Here is a 22,470-nt window from a genome sequence, read left to right as displayed (position 1 = left end):
CTATCTTTGTGCTTCTGGGGTAAATCATACCTTGTTAGGGTATATAATTCGTTTTATATGTTGCAGATTCTGTTTGCGAGGATTTTCATGAGAGTTTTTGCATCCACGTGCATAGGGTATGTTGAGCTGCAGTTTTCTTGCACTGTCCTTGTCTGCTCCAGTATCAGGGCAGTGCGGGCCTCGCAGAATGGATTGAGAACTATTCTCTCCTTGTCTAATTTTTTGGAAGCATTTGTGAAGAATTTATGTTTGTTCTTTTTTTTTTTAAATTTTTATTGTTATTCAATTACAGTTGTATGCCTTTTCTCCCCATCCCTCCACCCCACCCCAGCTGAACCCACCTCCCTCCCTCACCTCCACCCTCCCCCTTGGTTTTGTCCATGTGTCCTTTATAGTAGTTCCTGTAATCCCCTCTTCCCACTCCCCCCCCCCCCCGCCGGCCCTGGCTATTGTTAGATTGTTCTTAACTTCAATGTCTCTGGTTATATTTTGTTTCCTCTTTTCTTCTATTGATTATGTAAAAATACAGAACGCTTCACGAATTTGCATGTCATCCTTGCGCAGGGGCCATGCTAATCTTCTCTGTATCGTTCCAATTTTAGTATATGTGCTGCCGAAGCGAGCACTATGTTTGTCCTTATGTAAATGTTTGGCTTCACCAGCAGGTAGTTTTCTAAAATTACAATTCAATCTCTTGTTGTAAAGATTCAGATTGCCTAGTTTTTCCTTTGTCGGTTTTGGCAGTTCCTTTCCTTCTAGGAATTTGCCCCTTTCATCTCAGGTATCTGATTTATGGGCACACTCCTAGCCTTCACTCTTGCTCCTCTGTGATGATCCATTCTCCACACAGTACCAGAGGGATTATCTCAAAAAACGCAAATCTGACCACGATACGCACCTGCTCCCAGCTCTCCCACAGCCGCTGTCGTCCTAGGACAAAGATCTGTGTCCTCAGTGCTGCCTCTAAGGTCCAACTCTGAGGCCCCATCACCTCTCTGGGTTTATTACCTCAAGGAGCTGTGGCCTCCTGTTGCTGCAGCCACATGGATTCTTTGCAGCTCCTGAACATACCACCTGTCACAGGTGCTGTTTCCTCTGCTGGGGTCCTTTCCTGTGGCGAGCCCCCACTTCTTCACGGCCCAGATGAAAATGTCACTTTCTGTTGCAAAGCTTTCATGCTCCATCTCCTTTCTAGGTGTTACCCAGGTCCCCTCCCTCTCTTATAGCATATTCTCCAATTTTTGTTTGTTTGTTTACATATCTATTTATACTGGTCCCCACCAGGGACAACCTTCTAATCCCCACACCCTGGACTTGGCAATATCCTTGAAATGGATCTGAAATTTCATTTTAGCAAATCCCTTCTCCCTCACCCTGCATAGCCTCCCATTTACTCCAGTTAATGTCTTCCTCTTAAATTCAGCTCCACACATCAGCCATTCAGTTTTCTTCGGAATACCAATTCTGACAACCCCCACCCCACCCCCATTCAACTTCCTGCATTGTATGTATTACCTGCTCACACTGAGCACTATGTACCAGGCCCAGTGCTGTGGAAATGTGCCTGTGTGATCTCACTTAGTGCTACCAACAGTGAGGTAGCTATCACTAACCCCATTTTCCAGAGAGGTTAAGTGACTTGACCAAGGTCACACAGATAGTAAGTGATATAGCAAGGACTTAGACATGGGTATGTGTGATTCCAGAATCTGTGCTCTTAACTACAAGGCCATACAATGTTATGTATTCTTTGATTTCATCTGATTCACTGAAAAAAATGTGTGAAGCAAGACAAGTGTCACTTCCTAGGTACCAGTGGGAGAGGCCAGAAGTGATAAGCCAAAAGGCTAGACAAACCTGAAGGCCACACAGCACGAAGGGGGACGTGGGACGAGCTTTCAGGACAAGGAGCACCTCCCAGCACACTAGGAGACCTGAGGAAGGCAAAGGAATCCTCCTATGCCTGGCTAAAGATTGTAGTAAACCCTGCCTTCCCTTTTTGGGGCCCACAAGCTGGGCTACCAAGCCAGGAAAGGGTGCCTAGAGACATAAAGAAAAGTGGGAGCTTAAGACGGGCCAGAATCTGCCTGGTCCTGAAGTGTCAGTCTGAGCTGAGGCTGAGCTACAGCTGACCCTAGCATGGATTGTTCGGACAGAGCAGAGAGTGCTAGGCTGGCAGCTACCCAGAGATACAGGGAGATATGCTGGTGATGGGGCTGCAGAGTAGCGATGAGACCAGGGGGAAAATTGGGTTTTTCATGTGACAAAGAAGTAGCAGTGGTGTAGGTGTAGAATGATTCTTCTGGAATACCTCCCACCATGGAGAGGCAACCCCAACAGAGGGATCGGGTCTACAAAACTAACTAGGAACAGCATTCCTTCTCCTGGAAAGTCCAGTTTCTCTGTGTTTGGTTCACCTTTCCCCTGGGATTGTCCAGCATTAAAAAGTAGACATTGGATGGAGCTTCTCAGAGCATTTATTTTTTTCTGATTATGAGGCCAGGAGTGGGGAGTAGCGGAACAGGGCATGTTAGTGGTGTGAGTGCTGGCTTGGGTGGAGGAGCCAGAGGAGGAGTAGGGGGTGAGAGTGGGGAAGAGAGGAGCACCTACATGGAGCAGCTGAACTAGAAGGAAGGTTGTGAAAGTAGCTGTAAGAGTAAGTGCAGGAGGCAGGGAAGCAACTTCAAAGGATGAGGACCCAATTCCCCTAAGCCAAGCCCACCCCACCCCTGGATCCCCTGTTTTCTTCCTTAAGTTAAAAAAAAATCCTTGAGGCAGCCCAGGTCAGAGGCTACAAAGATCAGAAGTCACAGGTTGGAGAGTGCCTTGCTCTGTCCAGCAGAGCCAGGTTCTGCCTGGATAGTGGCTCAGGCCTCCTCAGCCGTAGCGTCGATGCCCGCGTAAGTGAAGTTCTCAAACAGTGACATGTTCACATAGGCCTGGGGAGCAAAGCAAGCTTTAGTGGGGGCCAGGGATGGGGTAGCTCTGGCCTGGAGGTCCTTGACTTCCATGTGGTTGGGTGTTTGAAGACATATAGGTTTGTTCTGGAGACTCAAGATGGCCCCATGGTCAAGGGCAGCCCTCATGAACCCAGAACAGCAATGGCATTAGATTGCAGTTGAAGGCTCAAGTGAGAGACCATTGACACAGTTGTTAGATAGGAGTTTTTCGTGTACTCATCCAATGAATTGTTTGCTCATTCATTCATTCATTCATTCACTTATTCCTTGATTTATGAAGCTATTTTTGATGATTAACCCATTCATATGGCTATTCCTTATGATTTTTCCTTAATTCTTCAGATACTTTACTAACTCCTATAGCTATTTAGTCATTAATTAATTCATATGAAGAACTCTTTGTATTTATAAATGTATTACATTTATTTTGATATATTTTTATTTATAGTTATTTGATAATTCATTTATTCACATGGTTATTAGATTTAATTATTTTATTATGTGTTTATTTATATGACTACATCATATGAATATATCATCTATCTACTAATTCTATTCATTCATTCATTCATTCTTTGACCATAGCATCCATCTATCCACCCATCCATTTCTTTACTTGATCACTCATGCATTGCACTCTGGCTCTGTGACAGGTGAGGAGAGGTGTCCTAGATGAGGCAAGCAGTCTGGGACCTGGGACCTGGGACCTGGAGAGAGATTTGCTGCTGGGGCTAGCATAGCCTTGGAAAAGTTTAGAAGGGCCTAATGTTCAACTTATTGAGAGCTGGAAAGGGGGACCTGGGCTGGCTGTGTTGGCAACTAGTGGTGGGGACAGGGACCTGGAGGCTGATGCTGGCTCCTATGTGAGGGCAATCCTGTGAACCTGGGCTTGACTAGTCCTCATCAACCCCGGTCTCCTCACCTTCCTGGCTTCCAGCATTCGGCCCAACTGCAGTGCAATCTGGGCAAACGGAGGTCGCTCATAGGGACGGTCCCGCCAGCACTGACGCATCAGCTCGTACCTGTAGGTGGGGCATTGCTGAGATGAGGGGTCAGGGCCAACTGGGGTGATGGGGTCACAGGGCTCAAGGCTGAGGCGACTCACACTTCATCATCACAGTTCCTAGGCTGCTCCATGCGGTAGCCCTGAGGCAGCTTCTCATAGAGCTCAGCACAGGTCATGCCACAGTAGGGTGTGCCCCCTGCAGAAGGGGACACAGCTCCCTCAGCCCCAGGCCCCAGAGGGGGTAAGGTGGGGGCACCCTGGGGAATGGGGGTCAGGGACTCACCAAGGCTCACAATCTCCCAGAGGAGGACCCCAAAAGACCAGCTGAAATGAGGAGGATGCACTTAGTTACCTTTAGGCCCGAGGGCCAGCATTTTAGTGCCTATCTACCCCTGTTTGCAGCCCATCCCAGCCCCTGCACGTGTCTGTTCTGTATGTATCTGGCGTTGGCCAGCTGCTGCCTCTGCTCCACTGAAACTCCTTCATGGCCTCTCCCAGGCTCAATGTAATCATAGCTGCATTTTTACCACACACTTACTATGGGCCAGGCACTGATCATTTAATGGGTTATGCACTTAACCCTCTCACCAACCCTGTGATATAGGTACTGTCACTATCCCCATTTTATAGATCTTGCCGAAGGTCATACAACTAGTAAGTAGTGGAACTGGGATGCAAACCCTGGCAATCTGACTCCAAAACCCTTGCTCTTAAGTGGCTCTTATAGTTTAAAAACCTCCATGCATGTGAGAGTCAGGCAAGACCAGGACGGGAGTTCTAGTGAGGGGAGGGAATATAGGGGTTTGGAAGCAGAAGCAGGAAATAGGCAAGTGATGATGAGAGTGGTGGTCGGCATGGTGGACAGTGAACAGGGCAGGCCAGGGCTTGGGGAAATAGGCAGAGCCAAGGCTGGAGGGCTAGGCAGGCTAGGTTTCCCAGAGAGAGGGGGAGGGGTGTGCCAAGATGGTTGTTGCAGGGGGTGGGGGGTGGGGAGCACAGAGGAGTCTTGGGGGGCATGTTCTGGTTAGGTCCTCATGTGGAGATGACCCTACCCTTTAAAGAGGAAGGTAAGTGCATCCTGAGTGGTCTCTGCCCACCACTGGGCATTATCCACCAGCATCCCCAGACCTCTCTAAGGTGTCCCCCAGTCTCTTAGACAAACACTGCCCTAAACTACCCCTACCCCAGTCCTCCCCCTGAAACACCTTCTAAGACAAAACTTCCTTCCAGCTAGCTCCACTGCTTTCCCACTAAGATGCTGACCATCACCAAGGTATACCCAAGATACACCAGCATCACACCTGTACCACACCAGAAACACACCCTGGGACATTCAAGTCATGCCTTGGACTACCTGAGGCATGTCTGGGATGTATCCAGGTTATGCCTGTGTGCATCCTTGGGAGGCCAAGCCCTCCTGCCCCTTCCTACCCCCACACTTACACATCACTCTTGGTGGTATAGACACTGTAGTTCAGGGACTCAATGGCCATCCAGCGCACAGGGAGACGACCCTGGGAAAGAGTGGGCTTGAGGGTTGGGTGAAGAGGAAGGGCCTGTTTAGAGGGCTCTGGGGAGCATGGCCAGGAACCTTAGGAGAGGACTGAGACTTACCATTGTCTTCTTCACATAAACCTCCTCCCCGCGAGAAAGGCCAAAGTCGGCAATCTTGGAGGCCAGGTTCTCTCCGACCAGCACATTTCGGGCAGCCAGGTCCCTGTGGATGAACTGCAGGCATGGTCAGAAGTCAGGGAAGACTGGGGATGAGTGGGTCCAGGACTCCTGAGTCAGTGATGGGGCTGACCCCATGGCCAGTTTTTCATGGCCACCCTCAAAGCCTTTAGTAGCCCCTTATTCTTCTTCCTACCCACCCAGGCTTCCTGGATCAGTGACTCCTGCCTCTGAAAAACCACAGCACCAGCTGCTGTCCTCCCTGCCTTTCTGTGCTATGGCCATGGCCAAGCTCAGCTGTATCCTCCTTCCTGGGGCAATGGTGGGCTTTACCCTAGTGACCTCATTGTACCTCCCCCTCTTTTCATGCTCCCTCCCTCCCTCTCTCCCTTAATTGATGAGAGTGGGGAAGGCCCTTCTCTTGCCCAAAGTGACCCTTTCGCTTGAGTTTCAAATCTCCACTTGACCCTCCACCTTCCTCAGAGACCTGTATCCATCAACCCCTCCCTCTGCCCTGTGCCCCCTCTGCTTTCAAAGATACTTGGAACCTTATGACCTTTAAAATGCCTTCCCTCAGCTTCCTGCTCCCCTATTGCTTCTGTCCCTCTCTCCTTTCCTTCAGGCAGGGTATCCTGGGACTTGGACTCTTGCTCCACTCTCTGCTCCACCTTTACCTTCTCCTGGTGGGCCTCCCTCCCTCCCTCACCATTAGCGTCACCGCCTCTGGGGTGACAGTTTCCAGGTTGTTGTCTCCAGCCTCTCTTCTGAGCTGTAGGCTGGTATCTCCAACTGCTAACTCAATGCCTCCACCAAGATGTTCCTTGGATGCTTCGAATGCAACAGTGCCTTCACACGTGCTCTCACCCACTCGCCCAGGCTAGCACCTCAGGATCGGGTCCATCTCTTGACTCCTCAATCCCACATCCAATGAGAGCCTGCTGATTTTATCTCCTGAGGTCGGCCCAGTGGCGACCTCTTCCCTCTAGCATACCCTCCCTCCCTGCGCTCACACACTCACACACACCTGCTTCTCACTCAGGTACTGCATGCCATTGGCAGCATCACTGGCAAAACGCAGCAGCTGCCGGGAGCTGAGGGTGGAGGCTGTTCCATGTTCTCGGGCAAAAGCTGGGTCCGTTTCCAGGACCCGGCTTTTCCGTAGAAAGTCTAGCAGGTTCCCATAGGGGGCATATTCAATAGCGATATACAAGTAACCTGGGAGGTGGGGAGATACATGGTTACATGGTGGTAATTTACATACAGGCAACTTGGTGGCAGCAGGTACCCAATGGTAGTAGACAGGGCGCCGGAATCATGAAGGAGAATGAAAGGTGATGTTTAGGTAACCTGAAGCTCCCAGAGAGCTACTGGTGTGGAGGAGGTGATGGCCAATGATGGGGGTTTCGACGAAGGGGAAGGTGATGAGTTGGGGGCTTACCGCGGTTCTCACAGGCTCCCAAGAGGTTAATGATATTGGGGTGATGCCCCAATTTGCACAGAACTTCCAGTTCTCCCGCAAAGTCACGATGGTCATTTTCAGAGGCATATTCTGTGTAAAGAATCCAGTCTCACTTTTGCCAGAAATAATTCTAGAGAAAGGGCATGGGCTGGTAAGGGCTGAGGTCATTTGCTGGAGGGGGCCAGGTGGGGCCTAGGATCTGTGGGACAAAGGAGAGGGTCAGGGCTGGGGTCAAGGGTCACTCCCAGCAGACCTTTCAACATCTTGATGGCTGCGTTCATCTTGAGCCCGTCCTTCTTGATCATGGCCCGGATGACCTGGCCAAAGTTCCCCTCCCCGATGAGGTCCTCAAAGGTGATGTCCTCCCACTCTAGCACCGGGTAATTCAGAGGCTCAGGCTGTGGTTTTGGTCGCCGGGTCAGTGTCAACGTGCCTGAGCTGAACTGCAGGATGGTCTCCTCACCCTTCACAGAATGGGACAAGTGGACAGAGTCCACCCAAGAGACATGGGGTCAGCAAGAGGCACAGACAGGCAAAGAGTGGTCAGACTAATGGAGACCCACACAGACAGCAAGCATCCTGGTGGTCAGCCAAGGACACACACAGACAGAGGGCACATATTGAGGCTGAATCATAGGAGGTGGAGCCATGGGTGGGCCATTGGGTGGACAGATGTCTGTGGAGAGAGGCTGTAGCCTGGGGGTCAGGTGTGCGGGTTGCAGGAAGAACAAGGAATGGGTGAGTTGCAGAAGCCACAGTCTGAGTCAATGGGAGAATGATGTTTCTAACATCTAAAACAGAAAGGAATTGGAATGAACTGTGATGGGAAGCAGTGAGCTGATCCCACAACCGAGCTTTTTTTGTCACTAAGGATGCTCTGGAGAGGATTCCAGCCTTGAGCTGTGGACTAGGGTTCATTTATTCATTTATTGAGCACCTACTACATGCTAAGCTCTGAGCTGCTGAGAGTCAGGGGAGGGGCTTTCTTCTGTACAGTGGCAGAAGCAGAGATCACTACTGTCCACCCAACTGGCATCCACTCATAGCTCTAAAACCACCTGGGGGCCTAAAGATAGAAAGACCATAACGAAGAGGAACGTCCTCTCCCCACCAACTGAGAAGGAGCTGGGCCACCTGGGCTGATGGCAGGGAAAGGAAAGAGTAGAACAGGAGAACAAGGTTAGCTACCAATACAGTGGGGCTCCCTAAGTGAGCCGAAGCCCAGCTTGATGGCGAGGGGTGGGGACATGGGTCACACTGATTTGCATGAGACATGGACAGCAGAAGGCACACACCAGCATGCACAGGCATGCTCTAGTGGTGGTACCATATGCAGGTGCATCCAAGCAGAAGTCCACATGGACATGTGTAGAGGCACACAAGCATATACACATGAGGGTGCTCACAGGGATATACCTGTGCATGCACACCTGCAAGCAGGCACACGTAGCAGGGGGATAGCTTGATATATGTTAGCATAATATATATGTTAAAGGCTGCTTTCCCACCTCCCTTCCCCAACCTTGGGGCCTATGGCGCTCCACCACCAGGGCAGCAGCAGCTTTCTGTGAGCACTGACCGCAGAGGGAGGGCCCACGCAGCCTGAACAAAGAAGCCAATTGAATCTCTGAAGGGAGCTTTTAAAGGCATGGCAAAGACAATAGCTTTGGACGCTAGGCTTTCTATCACAAGGATCAGCTCTTGAGAGAGAAGAGGGTCTTTTTTTGAAATGCCAGAGCTTGGCTGTAAATATCAAGGGCCTAGGCATAGAGGACCAAGAGCTGAGTTCAGGTCATAAGTTGCAACCATGGCAAAGATCTCAAAGGAGACAGGGCCAGGGGGCGGGAGAGATGGGAGGAGGTGAGCAATGGGAGGAGATGACAAGATGAGATGACACTGGATCCTGAAAGATGGGCCAGAACCCTGCCTTCACTCCTAAGGACCACAGAAGGACAGAAAATTCAGGCAGGTTTGCAGGGAAGCCAGGAAGAGTGGAGGCTTGTTTCCTTTCTCAAGGAGCGAGGGGTGAGGCTGCAGGCCTAGCACAACTCTAGGGCGGCAGAAACAGCTGTGGAAGGGGTTGTAGCCAAGGGTCTGAGGGTCACAGATATCTTGTCCTCTGTGGGGTACAGGGAAGTACCCAGAGTCCTTGAGTCTCCCCATGGAAGCCCTGGGGTTTGCAAGGATGGAGGATGGGATAAGCAGCTCATTGAATGAGCAGCCCATTGGCAGAAAGCCACAGAAGGGCTGAGGCCTGCAGCCATAGCTGTATGCAGATGGAAGCTGGCCCCAAGTTGGGGAGGGCTGCCAGGACAGAGGCCAGACATGCACACGCATACACACAAACGCACGCACTTGAGTGTATGAGTACTTGTCTGTACAGAGGTAGAAACATATATACATGAGGTCTGCATGCATGTGCCCCAGGGCTGGTAAAGGTAGGTGACTGACCGATCCTGACTGGTAGGTGAAGGTGCGTCTGCGGTGCAGGCAAGTTCTGCGGATGCACACCAGGGTTAGGAGGGCGGCTAGGATGGTGAGGCAGGTGGCAGACATGGAGCCCACCACAGCCAGGATCAGCTGTTGATCTAGGCCTTCTTTAGCTGCCCGGATCTCTTGAACTGGGCCCTCACTCTGCAGCCCTGGACACAATAAGATGGGCAGATCATGGGGACACTGGGGTCAGGAAATCCAGAGGCCACCATGGGTCCCACAGAGGGAAAGGTCAGAGATCTCAGTACCAGGGAGGGATCAGGGGTGTCTGGGCTAGGGCCAATGGGTGACTAGAGTGACATGATTTTCCCAGCATGAGAATAGCAGGTCATAACAGGGGAAGGATCGGTGTCCCCGGTACCAGGACTCATGGCACTTGTCTGGGAGGGGCTCTGGGATGCCCTAGCTCCAAGGCAGGGGATTATGTGGAGGGAGGGATTCCTGAGACTGACCCCAGGGCCCAGGACTCCCCATGGGCCCTTCCCTCTCACCGTTGCCCAGGGTAGACTCTTCTACCGTATTGCTCCAGTCACCGGGACCCTGGACACTGGCCCGCACACGGAAGAGGTAGCGTGTGCTGGCATTGAGGCCCCGAACAGTGGTGCTTGTCTCCTCGGGCCTGTCCACGTCTATCCACAGTGGGTCTCCTGAGCCCCCAGCCACCTGCACCTCCACGATGTACTTGGATATAGGCCCAGCCGGAGCCTCTGGGCGCTGCCACATCAGCTGGATCTCAGAATCTGAGAGGGCCTGAGCATGGACGTGTTGAGGGGCTGGGGGCCCTGCAGAGATGGGGATGGAAAGGCAGGGCTCAGGCAGGACTGAGCTGTGGAGCTCTGGGGTCAGACAGATCATCCACTCTAGTGGTGTCCCCCAGAGGACCCCAGAATGGGAGCTACCTTGCCAACCTCCTTCTTTCCTCTTGGGCTGAATTCCTTCCTGTCTCCTTCACCCTTGAGCTTCTCCTGCCCCTTATTCTCCTTATATCCCAAGTCTTCCTGGTGTTCCAGATCCTCCCAGTGTCCTAGGTCCTCCCCATGTTGCCCCGTGCCCTGGGTTCCCTCTGTCCCACGTCCCCCCTGTGTCACATCTGCCTGACAGCCTAGGTCCTCCCATGCCCATGTTTTCCAGGTGCCCTGGGTTTCTTCACATCCATCCAGTCTCCTGTAACCTCCCATGCCCTTTTGGGTCTCATGTATCCCTTGTGTCCCCTGTCCTCCCCTCATTCCAAGCCCACCCCCCTTCTCGAGCATACCGCTGAGGGGCAGAAGCACACGTGTGGGGGGCGAGGCTGGGCCCAGGAGGGTGCAGTGGTAGAGCCGCACATCCAGCTGGTAGTGGATGCCAGGCGTGAGTCTAGTCAGGAGGGCGGTGCGGGCCTGGGGGGATGAGATGTTCTCCCGCCGCTCCTGTCCCCGTGCCCCATCCCACAGGCGCAGCAGGAAACCATCGCCCACCAGTGGCCCAGGCGTCGAGGGTAAGGACCAGCTCACTCGCAACCGGTCAGGGCCCTCCACATGCCAGCCCTCCAGCCATGGCTGCAAGGAGGGTTCTGGGGCCAGAGGTCAGGGGTCAGAACTGTCCAGTGGGTCCTTGAGGCTGTACCAGACAGTGATCCCCAGGGGACAGAGTGGGACAACCTCCAGTGGGAAAGGCAGGGGCCCATGGGATGGATAAGGTTTGACAACCCCTGAGTGCGCAGGACAATAAGCCCTGGGGGACAGGAAGGGATGACGCTTGGTGTCTCACCAGGACAGTCTGTGGTCATGAGGGTGGGAGGCCCCCAGGCCCCTTCCCCGCCTTCCCCTGGTCTGCTCAGCTGCACACGAACATTGTATCCTGTCCTCGACCTCAGGTTCATTAACGTCACATTCTCACTGGGGTCCACTGGGGTGGGTGCAACAGCATGCTTCATCCAGTCTTTCCCGGGAGCCACCCTGCTCCCTTCAGCCCTCTGTTCCCCTTATACCACTCTCCCTTCCCCTCCTCCTCCCCTCGTTATTGTCCAACACCCTGTCCCGCCCCAGCTCTCCCCACTCACCCACAATGGCAGACCAGGCCATGGTGCTGTCCTGGGGCCGGTAGTGCAGGCGGATAGAGGTAATGGGTCCATCTCCAGAGTAGGAGACCAGCGGGGACACCACAAGCTGGCGGCTCTGCTTGGCCAGGAGCCTAGGCGCAGTCAGGGGCACTGGGGGCACTGCCGGGACACTCAGAGTAAGGCATGGCCCAGAAAGCTCACCCAGTGCTCAGAAGCACCAGAGGACTCAGTGTTCTGGTGAAAAAAAGACACCTTGGGTCTCAGTTTGAATCTGGATGGGAAAGACCAACTTCAACAGGTGACCAGAGTGACAGTGGCCCCAGGAGGACAGAGTTCTGGCCCCTGGGCAGTGTGGGGCACAGGGATGTAGCGTTATGATACATGTTTAAACATATCATCTAATTTACTCTTCATAGCAACCCTAATCAAGTAAGTGCCCATATCTTCCTTTTACAGAGAAAAAACCTATGAAGGGCTAAGGAACTGGCTTAACGTAATGAAGCTAGGAATCTGTAGAGTGAAGACTAGAACCCAGGTTGTCTGGATCCAAAGCCTGGGGAAAATGAGAGAAGAAAGGCTGGAGGGGGAGCCCTGGAGCCATGCTACTATTCCCTGGGGGTGGAGGGGACTGGAGAGTGGTGGGAGGGGGCTGGTGAACCAGTGGGAAGAGTATGAAAGGGGAAGTGAGGGAAGTGTGGGCTTGTGTGGGGAGGAGGCAAGGTGGGAAGCAGAGGGAAAGGGGACCCATGAGGTGGCAGGGGGTGTGCCCCAAGGCTTATGGGGCTGGAGAAGGTGAAGGGACACCTGACCAGGTGGGCATGCTCTGTTCTGAGCAGTCCTGGGCACTGGCAGCTGCCTCCTCATTTCACCTGTGGGAAGTTGAGCAGGACACCCTCTCCTGGTGCTGAGTGCCCTGTGATGTGGTCATGGGGGAAGCAGCACCCCAGAGGCAGAGTTAAAGGCCACTGTGTGTGTCTGTGGGACATGGAGAGGACAAGCATGGCCAGGCAGGAGGCTGGGTGAGGCCAGAGAGGTCCCATTTCTGGGGCACGGGATGTGCTTTCCAGACAGGGCTGAGCCGTGCTCCCACCTCAACACTGCCCAGCCCAGGCCTCTGGTTGGCCATATGCCCTCTTCTTTGCCTGGTGCTGGGCTGTGACCCAAGATGCCCTTGCTCTTCCTACTACGATGCCCAGTCTGAGCAGCATCGGCTAGTGCCCACGCTGCCTGTTATCCATCCACCTGGATATCACTGACCTTTGACATTGACCTTGAAGCGCCGGCTGTCTTGACCACCAGACGTGGACACACGGCATTCCCAGAGCCCACTGTCCCCGAGAGCCAAATGTGGCACCTCGAACTCAGCAGTAGTCCTATCTGGCTCTACAATGGCCTTAGTAGACTAAGAGAGACAAAGAAAAAGACAAACCAAAGACAATGTACATCCATGTGGCAGGTACACGTCGGTCTAGACTGACCAAGGAGGCAGCCCCTCCACAATGAGCTCGACCCCATTGAGCCATGCTCGGGCCAGTGGGCAGAGCTTACAGAAAGCCCTGAGGGGTCAGAGCTCTGAGGAATCAACTGTGAGGCTGGCGGTGGGGGCCCTGGGGTGGGCTCACGGGGCTGACCAGGAGGACAGTGCCGTCAGGCTTGCGGAGCTCCATGCTGCCCCGCACTGGGAAGGGGTTCCCTGAAGCGGCACAGCTGATCCGGGGCCTCGTCCCCAAGTTGAACTCCAGTTCTGAGGCCACATCTAGGATCTGGGGGATCCGGTCTGGGGAGAGAAAGGACACTCATCCTGGAGTGATCACGAGGGCCGGCACATGGCCACCAAAGTGCCTTCATCTTGTCATGCACGGCAGCGGAGGCACTGCCATCTGCCCAGTCGCTGAAGCCAAAAAGCCAGCAGAGTCCTGTGCGAGTCCTCTAAGGCCCTCGTGCCCCACGTCTGACCAGCTGCAGAGTCTGCCTCCCGCACCCTCCCCTCCTGAGATTCTTTCCTACCCAAATCAGGGCCCTCACAGGCCTCAGCCTCATGGCCAGAACACCGGTTCAGGCCTCATCCATTTCTGGGCCCTGCCAGAGATCATCTGGGGTCTCCCATTCCACTCTACCCAGCAGCCTGGGTCCGTTCTCAAACACAGATCTGACCACCTTGTGCCTCTTCAACAATTCCTTCCCACCCCTCTCGTACTAAGTGCACACCAGTTGGCCTGCCATTCGAAGTCCCTAAGATGTGGCCTCTTCTGACCACTCCCCAGCTCCCCCTACTCCTCAGTTCTGGTACCCGGGCCTTTTATCCAGGCTCTTTTCCCAGCTGTCTTCTCTCTTGTCTTTCATATCCCACCTCAGGTCTTGCCTCTTCCTGGGAGCCCTCTCTGACCACCTCAGCCCAGTCCTCTGGGCTACCACCCACCCTGGGCTGCTGCTCATCTTATATGGATGGTGTAGGCTGGGTGAGGAGAACTCCTTCCGGACCATGGGCTCCCTGAGGGCAGGACTTAGAGCGTCAACGGAGATGTGTCTAGTGAAGGATGGCTTGTCTTGCAGGACCTGAGACCCCTGTGTTCATACCTGACTTCTCACAGTGCACTCCATGCCACCCGGAGGGGCACACACAGCCACTGAAGCGGTCACAAGTGCCGCCATTCTGACACTGGCACTGGAGGCTGCAATCAGCCCCAAAATGACCAGGGGCACAGGCTGGGAAAAGAAGGGGTGCAGTTAGAGGGGCCCAGGTCAGGGGGCAACAAAGGTACAGCTGGGGCCTGGTTAATGACAGGCTGGGTGGAGAGGGCACTGGTTGGGTGAGCAGGGGACTAGGGAGGGCTTGGTGTGCAAGTCAGGGCCAGAGTCAAGGGCAAGCTTATGGCTGGCTGTCTGGGTCAGGGACCACAGAGGGTTGGGTGAGTGCATACCTTCCTGGCACTGGCTTCCTCTCCAGCCAGATCCACAGGAACAGCCATACGGGTCTGGGAGGCAGAAGGTGAAGCCCCGGCAGCCTGATGGACTTGGGCACTGCTCCTGGCATCTCTGCCCAAAATGGCCCTCTCTGCAGGCTGGAAAGGGGGCATGTGGTGCAGGAGCCTTGGTTGGGTCCCAGGCCCTGGGACCTACTTGGCACTCTCATACTTCAAGCTCCAGCCCGTGGTTCAAGGGTCTTCCCCCATCCACGCCTCCTCTCCTGCCTAGGTCCTAGCTCCCCCTGCTCCTTACCCTGCTCACAGCGGGTACCAGTGAATCCAGGGGGGCACACACACTGGCCGTCCTGGTCATGGCAGACACCTCCATGCAGGCACCCTGGGCATTCCTTGGTACAGCCTGGTCCCCAGCGCCCTGCCCCACAGCCTGGAGGAATGTGCTATCAGCAGATGACCTTTGCCCCCCTGAATATGACTGCTGAGGAATGGGGCAGCCCTGGGGGCCCCCAGGAAGTACCCATAGGGCTCCCAACGTCCCACACCACCCACCACCTCTGCTTTCGGCCCCTAACCCCGCACGATGAGCCGAAAGAAGGCGCTGCCCAGGGGGCTGGCTTCCAGGTAGGTGGCACTGTAGATGCCGCTCATTGATGGCTGTGCATTTGGGAGCCGCAGCAGGAACTGCTCATCCTGGGCCTCATGCCAGTCCAGGGTATAGAAGTAGGATCCTGGGGGTACAAGTGGGCCAGGGGCCTCAGCACCGTGTGAGAGCTGATGTCCCCTCTCGCTGCTCACCTGCCCAGGTCATCATGGGTATCATGCACTGTGGTCCCACCCAGGGGAAGGCATCAGTGAGTGTTTGTACCCAAGCTAGGGAGCTAGGAAGCATCCTCTCTCCATAATCCACCAGCTACTCAGTAAGTCACAGGTCCTGCCTAGTCTGTCTTCTCTCATCTCCTAAAGTGTCCTCTTCTCTCTAAGCCCACTGCTACCTGCCACCCTGGTCCCCACTTCCCATAGCCTCCTAAGTGGTGGGTCCCTCTGCTGTCAGTCTCCCTCTTTCCCATCTGCCTCCCCTCAGCAGCCAGTGTGCTCTTTCCTGCAACAGGCTCCTCTGCAGCTCCCTGCTTAACCTCTTCAGTAGTTCTCCACCGCCCTCAGGACCACATCCAAGTCCCTGGCATAGCCCCCTAGTCCCACACGTCTCCACAACTGGCCTGACTCCTACTGTTCCTGAATTCCTGAATTGCTGGTTTCTCTTGCTGCCTTCACTCTCCCTCCTTCTTTGTCTGGCTAATTCCCATTCCTCCTCCAGGGCGCAGTTCAGGTGTCATCTACTCAGGGGTTTCTCCCAGGGAGCATCTCCCTCCAGGACCTGCAGACCCTAATATTAGATGAGCACCCCGCCCCAGCCTCTGTGCTCAGGACTGAATAGAGACTCCAGGGAGCGCAGGTGTACCTGGCTATGCATATCAGTTCAGAGGGCTTGGAGCTCAGGAGGCAAACCCATTGACCCAAGGGAAGAGTCTTCCTCCCTTGAGAGCCCAAGGTCCCAAAAGGCACCCAAAGGGCTGCGGGTCTGAGGGTGAAGGGCGGGATCTCTGTGGCCACAGAGGAAACCAGCAGGTGGCTGAGCTCCCCAGGTCTGGCCGCCCCCAGCAAACATCTGGGCAGATCTCCAGAAGACACTAGCCTTTCCCTGCAAGTGCTCAGACTTGGTTACAGTTCTGTCCTTCCCCAAGGGGGCTGCTGCTCCCCGACATGTGGGCTCTGCGCCTGAGAGCTCCCAGGGGAGTCACAGGTGAGAGTTTAACATAGCACTAATTTGGGGGTGACAGGGAAGGAGGTTGGTGACCATGTTGCCACCAGTTCTCTGGGTGCAGTAGGAGGACAGCTCCCCGCTAGAGGTGGATGCAGGTGCTTCTATGGCCTCGGGCCAGGACAGAGGGCGCCCTGGAGGTTGGCCGGGGGTAACAGGTGTATGGGAGTGAGGGGCGTGCCAGGGGCCAAAGCTGGGGGTGCTGAGGGCTATGGAGGTGTTGGGGTGTCAGATCTATGGGTTTTCCTGCCCAACCGGCTCAAATGCTCCCCTCACCGTTGCTCTTCCAGATCACATCGGTCTGCTTCTCCTTGAGCACACGCGCGGCAAGCACAGCCGTGTCGCCTTTGTTCACCGTGTGTGTGACTTTGTCTGGGAGCAGCTGGGCTGAGGGATGGATAGAGGGTGGGGTCAGAGGTCAAGGGCAGCCCCTCTTCTCCCTCCTGACAGCCACTCACCTCCCGGGCTGTTGTGTACATAGAGGACGCGGGTGCGTGGGGCCCCGGAGCCGCCCACGCAGGAGAAGACGCCCACCAGGTCGGAGGGCTTCGAAAAGCCACGCAGCGTGATCTGCTGCGAGCCGTTGCGGACCAGCTGCGGTGGGGACCGGGGCCGGGGTGTGCGCACGATGCGGTCGTCCTTCTCCAGCAGCAGGGCCGGGCCCCAGGCGTCTGAGCCCCTGCCAGCGCCAGCCTCCCCGGACACACAGGTGAGGTAGAACCGGTGTGGCTCCGTGCGGCGCAGGTCAGCCAGCAGCGTCAGGTCAACAGCTGTGCCTGGGAAGGAGCAGCAGTCCTCCTATAAGCCTTCCTTCCTCCCCATCCCCCTCTTTCCCACCTTCAGGCTCTGCACTTGAGCAGGCATTTCCGTCCCCATCCCTTCCTGCCCCTTCCCTGTGAGCTGACCCCTTTCCCTCCAGCCTGTTCTACTAAAAGAGCTAAAACAAAAACAAAGCCCCCTCTCTGGCCTCCTCCCCTCCCTTCTCCTGCCAGATGGCTTCCCTTTGCAGCCCAGCTTTGGAAAGAATGATCTATGCTCTGTCTCCGTTTCCTTTTTATTCCCTGTCAGTCCCCTTGTCCCAACCTGTGTCTCAAACTGCTCTGCCAAGGGGAGCCACTCTGCCTGCCCCCACCACGAGGGTGCAGGCTGGAGGAGAAGAGAATGCCTTGGAGGGACTACCCCCCACCAAATCTAGACTTGTTTGTTGTGCCGGGATTTAAGGCCGGAAAGGTTGGCTTCTGCAGCCAAGGTTGTGGGGCAGAAAGGAAGAGAGCTGTGGGCCCAGCACAAAGCCTGAGACAGAAGAGTCTGGGGCAGGCACAGGGACATGGAGAGACAGGAGGTGGGCCTTGGGGCTTTGCATTCCATAGAACTCCTGGCCTTGCTGGAAGACAGACATGGCCACACCTGTCCCATGCAGGGTGCCTTGTGGGGAAGCACCAAGAATGGGTGCCTGTCCCGTTAGGGGTGCCCCAGGGGCGGAAAATATGCCTTCTGGGAGATGAAGACTCCCCTGGAGGGCCTTAAAGCTGAGCAGGAGGATATATTCCGTTGGCCAAAAAGTCCGTTTCGTTTTTTCTGTGAAATAAAAGATACATTTTTCACTTTCACCAATAACTTTATTGATTTGGGTATTTTGAGTATGTCGGCCATCTCCCACTATTGGCTTCTCGTGGGCAGAAGCCAGGGTGCTGCCAAGTCTCTCCCAGTGCATAAGGCAGCCCCACAGCAGAGAATTTTTTGAACAAAATGTCAAATGACCAAGAAACTTCGCAAACCACTTTTGACATGTTCGATCTGTCACAGCACCTTCTCCATATACTGCACATTTTTTTTTTTAATTTCTGTGTGTTTTTACCTTTCTGGAAATAATAAAGCATAATGTGCCTTAAATGTTATGTATTTTCTTCCATCTTCCATATTAAAATGGCCACACAAAAATTCACCAATTTTGATGGGTTTTTTTAATGCATGCTGATATGACAGCTGTCACAATACGACCTAACAAAATTGTTTCAAATGAAGTTAAAGACAACTAAGCACTACTAGAGCCATCGTATGGAAAAAAACAAATGAACTTTTTGAGGCGAATAGGGAGGGGGAGAGGTCAGTGGGAGGAAAGGGCGTTCTAGGTAGAGGGCACAGCAGGAGGAAAGACACGAATGAAAAATACCTGGTGTGGACAGGACCACATTTAAACTCAGTGTGGCTGGGGTTACAATGTAAGGCAGAGAGTGAGGAGAGAGACCAGGTAGAGCTGGAGGCCAGGCCTCACCGTGTTGAGCCCTGAGAGACTCCTCAGCCGTGTGACCCCACACCCTTCTGAGCTGCTCCTTCCCTGTCCCTGCCTGTTAACTGCCAAGTAATTAGTATAAATGCCTCTTAGCTTATCAACTAATATTCTTCAAAAGTCTACCAGGGGAGGGGGGACTTCTGGCCAAGATGGAAGCATAGGTAGACACACTGTGCCTCCTCGCACAACTGAAAGAAGGACAACAACAATTTAAAAACAAAAAACAATTACAACTGACAGAACTGTATGGAAGTCCAACAACCAAGGAGATAAAGAAGACACATTCACTCAGATCGGTAGGAGGGGCGGAGATGGGCAGCCGGGCGGAGAGGACTCAGGCAAGGCGACGGTTGGTGGAGCCGGAGGTCCCACATTCATGTGCAGATAAACCGGGAGGAACAAATGGGGAGCGAGACAGACAGCACAACCCAGGGCTCCAGCACGGGGAAATAAAGCCTCAAACCTCTGATTGAAAACACCTGTGGGGGTTGAGGCAGCAGCAGGCGAAACTCCCAGCCTCAGAGGAGAGTTTGTTACAGAGACCCACAGGGTCCTGGAATGTACACAAAGCCACCCACTTGGGAAGCAGCACCAGAAGGGCCCACTTTGCTTGTGGGTAGTGGGGGAAGTGACTGAAATCCGGCAGAGAGCGGAGCAAGTTCCATTGTTCCCTCTCGGACCCCTTCCCCAAATACAGCAACACAGCACAGCGATGTGGGTTGCCCCGCCCTGGTGAACACCTAAGGCTCCATCCACCCCTTACTATGTAACAGGCACACCTGGACAAAAAAAAAAAAATTAAAAAAAGGCCCAAATGAAAGAACAGATCAATGCTCCAGATAAAATAAAACTAAGCGACCAAGAGATAGCCAACCTATCAGATGCACAGTTCAAAACAATGGTAATCAGGATGCTCACAGAATTGGTTGAATTTGGTTGCAAAATAGATGAAAAAATGAAGGCTATGCTAAGTGAAATAAAGGAAAATGTACAGGGAACCAATAGTGATGGGAAGGAAAGTGGGACTCCGATCAACGGTGTGGACCAGAAGGAAGAAAGAAACATCCAACCAGAAAAGAATAAGAAACAAGAATTCAAAAAAATGAGGAGAGGCTTACAAACCTACAGGGCATCTTTAAACGTTCTAACATCCAAATTATAGGGGTACCAGAAGGAGAAGAGGAAGAGCAATAAATTGAGAACTTATTTGAACAAATAATGAAGGAGAACTTCCCCAATCTAGCAAAGGAAATAGACTTCCAGCAAGTCCAGGAAGTTCAGAGAGTCCCAAAGATGTTGGACCCAAGGAGGAACACACCAAGGCATATCATAATTAAATTACCCAAGATTAAACATAAGGAATCTTAGAAGCAGCAAGAGAAAAGGAGACAGTTACCTACAAAGGAGTTCCCGTAAGACTGTCAGCTGATTTCTCCAAAGAGACCTTACAGTCAAGAAGGGGCTGGCAAGAAGTATTCCAAGTCATGAAAGGCAAGGACCTACAACCTAGATTACTCTACCCAGCAAAGCTTTCATTTAGAATGGAAAGGCAGATAAAGTGCTTCTCAGATAAGGTCAAGTTCTAAGGCTTCCTTGAGCAAACTAATCCACTCCTTCTGCTTTAATATCACCTCTGAGTCAATAACCCTGGACGGCCTCTCCATGTGGGCCTGCTTGTCTGTCTGCTTTCCCCAAACCTGCCTCTGTTCAGTGCTCCCTGACTCAGCGGACGGCAGCAGCCACCTGAGACACAAACTTTGGAGTCATCTCACACTCATACTGTCATAATAATTCATGTTTATTGGAGGTCAATTGTATGACAGGCACTTATGTTCTCTCATGTTATCATCCTAACTGTCTGGGGAAGTGGGTGTTATTACCCGGATTTTATAGCCAGGGAAGGAAGGCTAGAGAGGTACTTGCCCAAGGTCATATAATTAGTAGTAACCGGCAGAGCCAGGTTGTCTGACTCTAAAGTCCACACCTTTAAGCATTAGACTGGCTGTCCTAACCAGTCACAAAATTGTGCAAATCCTACTTCCTCTAACTAAGCCTCTTGATTTTTTATCCCCATCTCCAAGCCTGCCTTTGCCTTGCCCTCACCTTTACTCACCTGGACCATCCCAATAGCCACGCCCCTTCTTTCTCAACTCATCACCAAAGTGGCCCATCTAAGACCTTGTGACTCTCTAGCCTACAATTTCCCAAGGCTCCCTATTGCCCTCAGGATAAAGAGCATGCTCTTGAGCCCCTTGCTGCTCACACACTGCCCCTCCTGCTGCGTTCCCCTTCAGGAGCCTTCCCTCCCAGGCACTTCCCTGCCTCTGAGACTTGCATCTGTTGCTGGCTGCCTGGGATGAAGACCACTGGTCTCACTGAAGTATTTCATGATCCCCTTTACATCTACTGCCCGAGGCAGAGTATGTGTTCCTCTGGAGCTCCTTATGCCTATGCGTTTAGCCCTCACCCCATGCCCTGTGTCCCCCTCTAGACTGTGAACCCCTCAAAGGCAGCCTGTGTTTTAATCAACTTTGGCCAGCACACTGAAGGAATCAGCTACCCTTTATTCAGAAGCCTTTACCAAGTACCACACATTGCGCCAGTCGCTCTGCGTAAATTACTCCATTTAAGCCGTAACAGCCATGGGAGGTCAGCATTGTTTAATTTCCCTGTGCAGATCTAGAGGCTGCCTGCCTGTCAACTAATGGCCCACTGCCTTGCACAACTCCTGGAGCATTGTTGGTTCTTGATGAATGTTTGTCAAATGAATAACTAAACGCAACACAATGACTATATGAGCACTTACTGAAAACTGTGTAGGCCCTGCTGTTCCCCACTGATCCTGAGGTCCAACAGAGTCAATGGCTGCTCTCCCCACCCCACCCCTCTTCAATCCTAGGCTGCAGTGATTTCTAGCACCTGATCCCACTTTCTAGGTTTTCCTGGCCCTGATCCCACTTTCTAGCTGATCGCAGCATAGGCGAAGGTGATGGTTGTGATGATAGGGTTTACTGGGGGAGAAAGGGGCCTTGGGGGAAGGGTTGCAGCATGGCCTGGGGGAGACTTACCAACATGAGAAGCCAGGAAGACGATGGGGAGCAGCAATGGGGGCCCCAGCCAGACCATACTCCGGAGGCTGACCAGGCCAACCAGGACAAGCTGGGCCCTAAGTCAGTGACTCTGGGTCTGGCTGCTCAGCCTGTGCTAGTCAGTGAGTGTTGGTGCTGGGGAGGAAAAGGAAATGAGGTGGCTTGGGTGGGAGGGAGGCTGGGGAGAGGGGTGGGAAGGACTTATCCTGCTTCTGGGCCTCTAGGCCCCCCAGTCTGATCCCCACAGGCTGGGGATGGGTGTGGCCTAGAAGGCCCTGGAATGGAGTCACTAAAAGTGGGGGGAGGGTTGTGGTAAAAGCAGACCAGGAGACTGTTGGGCTGATTTTTTCCATCTCCTCTTCTCCCCTCCGTCCCCTGTCTTGCCAGCACACAGGAGGCAGGAAAGGGAGGAAGCCGGTGGCTTCCGCCTATTGAGGAGGGATGGGGGGAGGATATTGTTCTGGGGTCTCCCCTCCCACTCAGCACATTCACACAGCACAACCCACATGAGTTCTCACGTGCCCCGGGACACAGTTACATAGGTAGACCAGGACATGTATGTAACAAGGCTCTGTGGGGCCTGCGAATGCACACACTCAGAACAAAATCACACTAAATAGGGCAAAAAGGGACCTTGGATTCTAAGTTGTGCAACTCCCAGTTTACAGGTGGGAAACCGGGGCCTGCAGGGCTTGAGTGCACTCTGGGGTAACGG

At 53.4% G+C, this 22,470-nt stretch overlaps 1 protein-coding gene and 1 non-coding gene across 3 annotated transcripts; both read right to left on the bottom strand.

Annotated features, from left to right (window-relative positions):
* Positions 1 to 519: 519 nt before the first annotated feature.
* LOC128780631 (U6 spliceosomal RNA) lies at positions 520 to 626 on the bottom strand. Its single transcript, XR_008426569.1, has one exon. It is a non-coding gene; the product is annotated as a U6 spliceosomal RNA (small nuclear RNA).
* Positions 627 to 2,459: 1,833 nt separating this feature from the next.
* Positions 2,460 to 22,011, bottom strand: TIE1 (tyrosine kinase with immunoglobulin like and EGF like domains 1). Of its 2 annotated transcripts, XM_024571086.4 has the most exons (23): positions 21,735 to 22,010; positions 16,832 to 17,149; positions 16,650 to 16,760; positions 15,127 to 15,282; positions 14,850 to 14,981; positions 14,552 to 14,692; positions 14,208 to 14,336; positions 13,262 to 13,407; positions 12,888 to 13,032; positions 11,631 to 11,789; positions 11,339 to 11,476; positions 10,845 to 11,141; positions 10,081 to 10,371; positions 9,548 to 9,738; positions 7,350 to 7,560; positions 7,076 to 7,186; positions 6,662 to 6,852; positions 5,581 to 5,694; positions 5,410 to 5,480; positions 4,250 to 4,290; positions 4,066 to 4,162; positions 3,883 to 3,982; positions 2,460 to 2,939 (listed from the first exon to the last, which is right to left on the bottom strand). In XM_024571086.4, exons 1-23 carry the CDS (start codon positions 21,790 to 21,792, stop codon positions 2,868 to 2,870), a joined length of 3,420 nt encoding a protein of 1,139 aa, XP_024426854.2. In that variant the 5' UTR covers positions 21,793 to 22,010; the 3' UTR covers positions 2,460 to 2,867. The 2 variants fall into 2 exon arrangements, with proteins under 2 accessions (XP_024426854.2, XP_045060239.2); XM_045204304.3 differs by lacking the exon at positions 10,845 to 11,141 and having other exon boundaries at positions 21,735 to 22,011.
* Between the last annotated feature and the right edge of the window lie 459 nt (positions 22,012 to 22,470).

The sequence above is a fragment of the Desmodus rotundus genome, chromosome 3 (assembly GCF_022682495.2).
Source record: "Desmodus rotundus isolate HL8 chromosome 3, HLdesRot8A.1, whole genome shotgun sequence".
NCBI classification, from domain to species: Eukaryota; Metazoa; Chordata; class Mammalia; order Chiroptera; family Phyllostomidae; genus Desmodus; species Desmodus rotundus.
The sequence above is the reverse complement of the archived record's forward strand: the minus strand, read 5'-3'. Positions and strand labels throughout refer to the sequence as shown.